Source organism: Carassius carassius, chromosome 29, assembly GCF_963082965.1.
Source record: "Carassius carassius chromosome 29, fCarCar2.1, whole genome shotgun sequence".
In the NCBI taxonomy this organism is placed as follows: Eukaryota; Metazoa; Chordata; class Actinopteri; order Cypriniformes; family Cyprinidae; genus Carassius; species Carassius carassius.
Genome location: NC_081783.1, coordinates 21,490,678 through 21,501,140, shown reverse-complemented (window position 1 = coordinate 21,501,140; position 10,463 = coordinate 21,490,678). Strand labels below are relative to the sequence as shown.

At 33.5% G+C, this 10,463-nt stretch overlaps 1 protein-coding gene across 1 annotated transcript in view; it reads right to left on the bottom strand.

Annotated features, from left to right (window-relative positions):
- LOC132109877 (dedicator of cytokinesis protein 2-like) overlaps positions 1-10,463 on the bottom strand; it is a 125,754-nt gene that overhangs the window by 47,259 nt on the left and 68,032 nt on the right. The window contains exons 25-26 of the mRNA XM_059516274.1: positions 8,490-8,632; positions 1,231-1,326 (exon numbers count right to left, since the gene is read on the bottom strand). Of these exons, the coding sequence (XP_059372257.1) occupies positions 1,231-1,326; positions 8,490-8,632 (239 nt within the window). The remainder of the gene's footprint in view (positions 1-1,230; positions 1,327-8,489; positions 8,633-10,463) is intronic.

The window sequence follows — 10,463 nt, the reverse complement described above, 5'->3', positions numbered from 1 at the left end:
CAAGTTTCAATGTGGTTCTAGAAGCAAAACAAGATTGAAAGAGTGACTAAAGTGGCTGTTCATACCAAACATTCTTGCATTACATCTCACCATTTTTGTTTGTACATATGTTCATAAACATGTATTTTTAAGACACTGTGTCAAATTAAAAGAAACTTTGTTTTTCAAAAACCATATCACATTTGGTTCCCTTGGGCCATTTTTAGATGTATGTGAATGACCCCGTGTCTCATCATAATGACCATAATTACTGAATGAGATTCTACTCAGAATTCTTCTCAGAATCAGAAATGATTCATATCTATGGCAACACTCAATGCCAAAATTACTGCAAATTGCTGCATAACACCAAAATGGCAGCATGTCCAGCTTTACTCATGATGAAAGAAAAAAATAATTAATCACTACATTCATTTACTGTACCTCCATATTCTCAGTGATTGTGCATCCTGAAACTTAACAAAACAATAGTAAAGATAATACATGTCTAGAGATACAGCAGCTGCTGTTTGACTGTAATTGAAGCTGCTGCCAGTTTTAGCCAGAGTTAGTTGGTGAAATTGTGAGTTCCTGTGTTGTAATTTGGAAGGTCGACAAAAACATGGGCAGGTTTTACTACTTGGAAACTGGTAATTATTGTGATTTCACCATGACATGAAAGTCCTATTAATGCAACATGGATGCAACCACTAATTTCCTCACAAACACGTGAGACTGAATTTAAAGTGTAAATGTTTGATTTCTCACAGACATTGTAGCTTTAATGTTTAGATTCATCACATTGATAAATTTTTCTTTATCATTCACATTGTACCTTCTCATATACAGATGAACACTTTTTGCTTCCTAGAGTACCAACACACATGCTGGTTCAAACGCACGTCATCCACTCCGTATCTGTCCTCTATTTATGTCCAGACTTAAAAATATAAAGTATATACATATAAACATATAAAATAACAAATAATAAAATCAATGTATTTTTATATGCCGATATGCTAATAGTCTAAGACTACATTTCCCACAATGCACTTCTTCCTCCCTCCACTTGTTTGTTATTGAGATATTTAAGATGACATCAATAAAACTGTGTATTTTAATGCAGTAAATGTTTCTGGTCTGGCATTTGTTTGCATTATTAACCAAGTATGAGCCATAACAATAGCGATATTTGACTTTAAAGAGAGAAAAGGACAATGAAAAGAGATGATCTAGTGGTTTTAAACTCACAATGAGAGCGTGTTCTCGGCCCATTGTGATGACTGTGCGGTTTATCGTCCTCAGCAGAGACGACACAATGTCCTGAATGTGCTGAAATGTGTCTCCCTGGAAGAGAAAGACAAAACACTTGTTATTTATATTCTAGCGCTGAACCCACTGCATCCAAACGGTCAAAGATTTTCTCATTATGTGGCCCAATTAAAACACAAACACACAGAATGACTCTTAGGATTTCACCTCCTCATTCCCTGTTTATAAGCAACTAATCTTAGATGAATAGCAGACACAATTTCTATCATCATAACCAGATATTTTTAATACAAATGAAAGTGAACCATGGCTGTTAGGTAAGATTTTTGAGGTTTTCAGTAACTAGCTATTTAAATTTGAGTTTATTTCTTAAATAAACATAAAAGAAGATTTTGATTAAGTCATACTGTTATGATATTTTTTTATGCTGACTTTTGTCATTTGTGGAGCTTTACAGCTCTTGGTCGCTATTCTCTTTAATTTGCATAGAAAAGAGCAGCGTGATATGATGATATGAGTTAATGCTTATAGAATTATTATATTTTTTTTTAAGTTAACCATTCCTTAAATTGTGCAACTTAAGAGTTAAATGTGTGATTTTGTTTTAGTTGCAGGTCTGGTCTCTCTGGCTCCATCACATTAATTTATTGTTTAAATGCATCGATTAGACATGAAGAGATCTGGAACAGGCAAGTGTGTGTGTGTGTGTGTGTGTGTGTGTGTGTGTGTGTGTGTGTGTGTGTGTGTGTGTGTGTGTGTGTGTGTGTGTGTGTGTGTGTGTGTGTGATGTCAACTAAAGGCCTTTAATTTTTTTTTTTAAATCAATTCTGAGAAAACCCATCTGGAACCAAAAATGGCCAATTTAAAAAAATGTGGAGTCCTTAAAAGTCAACTTAAATCTTAATACATGTTCCATCCCGTACAATTCAGGATTTTACTCCAAAGACAGAAATTTTTTATCTCTTAATAACCTTGAATTCATTTGTAATAATTTGCTAAATGCACTGGCACACCCAATGACATCGCAACAGGTAAATATATAAATAATGCTAATTGTTTTTAGTAAGTGATATTAAGATGAAATAAAATATACATCAGATGAAAAACAGTATTAAAATTACTAAACGTAAATCTGAAAATAAAGTATTTACAAAATAATTGAAAAAATATCATATAAACATGTAACAAAATAACTAACTTGAATACATTTAGTTATTTTTTTTTAAATGAAATAAAAAGAAATATTTAATAAATATGAAAAATAGATTTATAAAACATGTAAAACATTTTTATAAAATATATATGTGTGTGTGTGTGTGTGTGTGTGTGTGTGTGTGTGTGTGTGTGTGTGTGTGTGTGTGTGTGTGTAAAAAAATCACATAAGCATATAAGAAAATAACTAAAACTTAAATTAAAATGTAAACTGAAAATGTAAAACTAAAAGTTAATACAAATATGAATAAATACTATAATAGTATAGAAATAATTCTAAAAGTGCACTGGATGACTGGTGTTATTAGACTCTCTTCTACTTCCTCCTCACAAGCGAAGTTAAGTTTCTGAACAACTGACATTGAAGTGGAAGCATGGATGATGAAAACTCTTCATCACAACATCTTCTGTCTGTGTGTGAAAATCAGCCTACAGGAAAATGACCCATGTGTGTGTGTTTGTGTGTGTGTGTGTGTTTACCACCCCCTCACTAATTTCATGACGCAGAGGAGGATAAAGAGAGGGATTGAGTGAGAGAGAAACATCTGTATATCTCTACATGGAGTTTTTCATTTCATATTGTGTTTCTCAACGTCAACAGCTCTTTACTTCAGCTGCTGCCACAAACACTCTCTCTCTCTCTATGGGTTTCTGTCTCTTCTCCTTTATCGTCATCCGTCTCATTCTTTCTCAGTGGTCAGTGGATGATGGCTTAATCAGGTACACCTATAATCCCTGTGAAACCTGCGAAGCTTGTGTGTGTGTGTGTGTGTGTGTGTGTGTGTGTGTGTGTGAGAGAGAGAGAGATATGTGATATCTGTGGCACCTGTGGCCTGTCATACAGTACAGTTTGCATTACTCTTTCTCTCTGTCTACAAAACTGCTCCATCATTGGTCTCATCACACTTGTGAACCTTATGAAAACTGTAGAGAGCATGTCCAGCTCATACTTCATTTTACCCCAGTATTTGGGCCAAATGTTGCAATGATTTAATGCAAAAGCAAGCAATAAATAAATACTATTTTGAAGTTTATGCATTAAATCGTTATTTTGTCCCAAATAATAATAAAAATAATGTGTAATAATAATTGTGAAGAATTAATCATCAAGGTAGTATTTGGTGTGTTGCCTATAGGTTATGCTGATTTAATTAAACAGTCATTACATAAATGATAATCTAATGAAAATCAACAAAGGAATTATTTAAAAAAGCAAACAGACTCAAAAGTAAAATGTTAAATTAAAGTAGAAGTTACAGTGTTGCTTCAAAGTTTGAGAAACCTTTAGGATTTTCTATATTTCTGCATAAATATTACCCAAAACATCAACAGATTTTCAAGCAAGTCCTGAAAGTAGGCAAAGAGAACCCAATCGAACAAATGAGACAAAAATATTTGATATTTGCTGTTCAGTCTTGCACAACATCTTTTAGGAGTTTTTCAGAACTAGGGGTGTAAGAAAATATCGTTACACGTGAGTATCGCAATATTTTGTTTGGCGATACTGTATCGATTCTCAAAAACAGAATATCGATGTTTTAAAAAAAAAAAGATTCATGGCATTCATGGTGCCGCCTCGGTCCCGCCGCATCCTGTGTGAAGGAGGGCTCACCAGGGCAGGTCAGACGCAAGGCGGCTGCTGCTTTCTCTCATTTTGGGGAAGTTTTTTGCAATTGGGGTGGTGCTCGCGTTGCAGTTTCGGCGAGTGGAAAGGTTTGACATCTGTTTTTATTTTATTGTTTTTCAATTGTTAGCACTGCACAAAATTTGTTTCAATAACGTTGAATGTTACAGGGACCGTTTATTGCAAATGCAGATCCCACTGTGTTCTGGTTAAATATTATATAAATAAATAAATATTATATAAATTATTGCTAAGGTTTGCATATGGTGGTGTGTTCTTACAACATACAGGACTACCAAATTTTGCTATAAGTTTGATGGCATCATAAAATATAATTGCTTTTAATAGTGTTCATCGTCTGTTTGAATACATCGTTAAATTGATTTTTCCATACATTTCTGCCATATGTACATAAACTGACAGTCACCACTGACAGGCAACTACTCAGTATTGTAGAAACTTACTTTTCTGTAAAGTTGCTTTGCAACGATTTGTATTGTAAAAAGTGCTATACAAATAAACTTGAATTGAAGTGTTCTTAATGACAGCTTTCCTAAAAATATGTCCTATTCCTAAAATAAGAAATATCCCAATATTTCATCTGACAGTATCCCAATGTATCGCAACATATTGTATCGCAAGCCATGTATTGTGATACATATCGTATCGCCAGATTCTTGACAATACACAGCCCTATACAGAACCACTTCAACTCTGTGATGTTGGTGGGTTTCCTCATATGAGCTGCTTGTTTCAGGTCCTTCCACAACATTTCAGTTGGATTGAGGTCTGGACTTTGACATGGTCATTCCAAATCATTAACTTTGTTCTTTTTTAACCATTCTTTGGTAAAAAATACTTGTATGCTTGGGGGCAATATCTTGCTCCATGACCTGCTTTCTCTTCAGATTCAGTTCTCGAACAAATGTCTTGATGTTTTCTTTTAGAATTTGCTGCATTCTGAGTTCATTGTTCCATCAATGATGGCAAGTCAACCTGGCCCAGATTCAGCAAAACCGGGCCAAACCATGAATGTTTCACAAATGGGATAAGTTTTTTAAGCTGGAATGAGGTGTGTTCTTTTCTCCAAACATAATGCTTCTCTCTCTTTTTTTTTTTTTTTTTTTCTTAAGTATTTTTGGTCTCATCTATTCACAAAACTTGCCCACATAATCTTTAGCAAAATGCAGATGGGAAGCGATTTTCTTTTTTGGAGAGCAGTGGCTTTCTCCTTGATTCTTGCTCCAGTGTTCTCCTAATGGTGGACTCGTGAACATTAACATCAGTCAATGTGAGAAAGGCCTTTCGTTGCTTAGAGGTAACCCCATGGTCATTTGCGACCTCTCGGACAAATACACGTCTTGCTTTTAGAGGGATCTTTGTTGGTGGAGTGCACCTGGGGAGGGTAACAGTGGTCTTGAATTTCCTCCATTTGTACACACACTGTCTGACTGTGGATTTGAGGAGTCCAAACTCTTTAGAGACCGTTTTGTAACCTTTTCCAGCCTGATAAGCAACAACAACTCTTTTTCTGATGTCCTCGGAGATCTCATTTGTTCGTGCCATGATTCACTTCCTCAAACGTGAACAGACTTTGATAGATCCCCGTTCTTTAAATAAAACAGTAATTCCACTGAATGAAAACACCTCTGACAGTTGGTGACTAATTTCACCTTCAAATTAACAGATAATCCTGTAGATTCACATACTTATTCACAGATATGTAATGTTAGAAAATTTTCCTGAATAAATAAAAGACAATGTACATATTTTCATCTCATTTGTTTAATTGGGTTTTCTTTCAGGACTTATTAAGTTGTTACACCGCATCATATTTGTCAACAGTCAATTATATGAAATGCAAATTGACGTAGAGGTTTGTGGGCGGGGCCAGTGCGTTAACTGTGTTAAAATATTTTATTCAAGTTATTTTTTTACAGCCCTAATATATTCATATTTACTACCATTAAGTTTGTGGTTTAAAGAAAATACTAATTTCATTTAGCACGGATAAAATGAATTGATCAAAAGTGACAAAGACATTTATAATAGAGATTGCTTTCAAAAATTTCACAAGATCTTACTGACCCCAAACTTCTAATGTCTTGTGATTATGGACTTAAACTTTTATGTATATTCCAGCATGTATATTAGTTCATTAGATTTAGTTCATTATACAGGATATTAGCAGGATTTTTATGGTTGCTCTCATCTTCAAAAAGGTGTGTTTATCCGCATTTTACAATTGCTCTAACGCGGCTCAAAATGTCAAAACGATACACTCAGACCCTACCTAGACAGAGTATTTCCCATCCCATAATGACTGTGTGCAACTCTACAAATACTCGCTCTCACAGATGATCTCTCATCTATATTTTTAGAAGAATCGTTTGAGGTGAATAATGTTTTGAAGGCTCTCCGAGAGTTTAATTTAAACCGCAGCATGAAACATGCCCTGAGAGAGAGAAGGGGAGCGAGCGTCTTCCTCACACTTCTCTCTCCATCACTGTTTGTTTGAACTGTGAAACGCTCTCTGAATCATGTTAAAGGAGCAGGCGAGAGGTCACGACCCCGTCACATCTTTATTCTGCTCTCTCTTCTGCACTCTATCACTCTCATCAGTCGCTCATCATCATACAATCAGACGGGTCTGACCCGCTCACCTCGCCTCTCCGCTAACACACAAACAGCTCTTGAAGGACATGTACGGCTTCTATTCAAGTTAAAGATTAAGTGTGATGTTAAAACTCCACGCTTATAATATTCAGTCAACTATATTTTTACGACATTCATGAGTTGACTTCCTGAAAAGTGTCAACATTGAACATCGCTGACATTTCATTAGCATTTGTTGCATGACTGATTGATTACCGCTGAAAATAAAGGACAACATACACAGAGAAAAATCTAACTGATGAATAACTAAAAGCTTATCTATAAAAGCAGACCCATATTAGTTTTTTACATTTCAAAAAAACAAATATATATATATATATATATATATATATATATATATATATATATATATATATACACACTGTGTTATATTATGTATATATTAGTGCTGTCACTAATAACATATTTTGAAAATATTTGCATTTATTTACATGTATACATTTATATTCATATAATTTATATTATATATTAACATATTTAATATATAAACAAAATGTTCTTAAATATATACATGCATGGGTGTGTATATACATAGTAAAAATACACACACACATAATGTAAACAAAAACGTTTATTTCGGGTGTGATTAATCACGATTAATTGTTGGACAGCACTAATATGTATACATATACAATACCATTAATATTTGTCAATATGTATTCATATTTAAATGATATATAATTGTATTAAATTAAAATATTAAATATTAAGAATAATTCTTAATTTAAAAATTCTAAACATTTATATAGATTTTAAATTATATAAAATGTATACATTAATACAATTTTAATTATATAATACTTTATATATATTTATATAACATAATTTATAAAATATATTAAAACACACACATATTTAAAATTATTTAGCATTTTAAATGGATATAAAAATTTATATATCAAAACATATTACTAATGTTCTTAAAAATAAAATTTCAATAATAAAAACATGTATAACCCCACAGGTTTCTACTGGAACATATTAGTATACATATTTCTTTAAAAGTATGCAATTATTTTCTGTAGTAATGAACATTATGCCACAGATCTTTGAATAGATCTACACTTGTTTTGAACTCAGAAGCAGTCTTTAAGAGGAAGGATTTAAACACACACAAACGACAAAAACGGTTTTTGTGTGAGAGCAACAATTTGGTTGGGTTAAACAGGCAGCGCTGATAAACACACGGCAGTGTCGTGACCTCCTTCATTATCTCCCTCTGTCTCCATTTTACCACTTTCTTTGGAAGAGGAAGTTCAGGAAGTTCAGTGTCTAAGCGCATCAGCGTTTGGAAAGTGAGATTAGAGCATCAGACATCAAAGAACCGAGTATAATCCGCCGCCATTTTAGTAATTAAAAACCCGCTCAGATTTTACATCTAGGTGAGTGTGTGTGCTTGATTAGATGCATTTTTCAAATCATAATTATAATCCTCAAAAAAGTGGAAGTTCTGAATCCTCAAAATCTCAAGAACTTCTAAATTCCCAATTAAAAAGTAAAAAATGAATAGTTGATGTCAAAATATTAAACTCATGATGCATGAAACACAATACTTTAATCAGTATTTCTTTATATTGTATAGCAATTTTAGTGTATCCATTTTTAATAGGACCTAACTATTTTTAATCAATGGTTTTTCACTATTGAATGAAATGTCTCCAGAAATCCACTGACTGTGCAGTGATTGGCTGGTGTATTAGTGTGCTGCTCTCTGATTGGCTCTTACCACATCGTTTCGGCTCAGCACCTCCAGGATGTTATTCAGAAGTTCGACGCTGTTGCGCTTCTCATCCTGAAGCCCCTCCCCCACTACGGCCAACGCCCCGCTCAGCTCCCGGAGCATCATGGGTAACAGGATGTCACGGCAGTCTGGAGATGAAAACATTGCGTAAAGTAAATGATATCAAAATAAATAAGTAAATAAATTAAACTCATAAAATAAAATAAATGTTACACAAAAATTCTGAAACAGGACGGACATCAGGACATTGTGGAGAAAACAGCTTTTTGGTACAGACAAAGACTTACAACTACAAAAAGCAATTAACATATCAAATGTCTAAATGTAAATGATCATAAATTAAAATAACTTCTTTTATTTGCAAATATAAGAGCAGGTGAGTGTCTTGAGTGTCATGAGGTGTGTTTGACGCAGTGACTCTCACTCAAGAATCTTTTCTTCTACCTGTTAAAATCAGCACATTAAAAGCTAATTTAAACTCTGGCTTGTTACCAGCTGATTATCAACAATGATCAATCTGATTTTGCTGAGAAAGTCAAAGTCAGAGAGAAAGATGAACTAAAGCAGAGCACAAATGCATCTTTTAAGAGACAATGACAATGAATTTTTTTTTAATTTTAACGTTATGTGTGTGTACATTGGTTCTTTGATATAATATATATATATATATATATATATATATATATATATATATATATATATATATATATATATATATATATATATATATATATATATATTAATTTTCTTGTAAATGTTTTAATAATATGGTTCTTTTGTTATAATAATAATATATATGATAATAAAATATATACATATACTTTTTGTTTTAAAAGAAAAGTTCAATGTAAAATTATTTTTAAACCCATCCCATTTTGCCCGATATGGGGTTGAAATCTGAAATCTGAAAAAATAATTAAATGTAGTTGAAAAAAAAAAATTGTTTTTCAAATGATGTTTTGAGATGTTACAGAATCCCAGGAATGACCCATATGTAAACTTTGTGTATGAGATTCATTGTATGCAGGTCAAAGAGCCGAAGTCTATCCAGAATGCAGCACTTCATGTACAAATGGAAATACACGCTAGAGGTACTTAATGATACCATAACCTCTATCGATAGTAAACATTATTGTGCAGCCGTCTTTATTGATCTTGCCAAGGCTTTTGACTCTGTCAATCATTGTGTTCTTATTGACAGACTAAACAACTTTGGTTTCTCAAGAGAATGCATTGCTTGGTTCTCAAATTATTTTTTAGACAGAGTTCAGTGTGTAAAATCAAAGGACATGTTGTCCAGTCCTGTGGCAGTCTCAATGGGGGTGCCTCAGGGTTCAATTCTGGGGCCAACCCTTTTTTCTGTATATATCAATGAGGTTGCTAGTGCTGCTGGTGATTCGTTAATCCATTTATATGCAGACGATACCATTTTATATACATCGGGACCCTCTTTAGACTCTGTGTTAATTAACCTTCAAACTAGTTTTAATGCCATACAACATGCCTTCAACTGCTTCAACTTGACCTTCAACTGCTTTTAAATGCTAATAAGACTAAATGCATGCTTTTTAATCGTACACTGCCCACAGCTGCTCATCCGATTACCGTTACTACTCTTGACGGGACCGAATTAGAAAAAGTGGACTCCTATGAATATTTAGGTGTCTGGTTAGACTGTAAACTTAATTTTCAGATTCATATTAATTATTTACAATCGAAAATTAAATCTAGAATCGGTTTCTTATATCGCAACAAAGCCTCTTTTACTTATGCCGCCAAATATGCCCTTGTAAAGCTTACCATCTTACCGATCCTTGATTTTGGTGATGTTGTATACAAAATAACCTCTAAAACTCTACTAAGTAAACTGGATGTAATTTAACACAGTGCTATCCGTTTTGTTACCAAAGCACCATACACTACTCATCATTGCAATCTTTATTCTCTTATTGGCTGGCC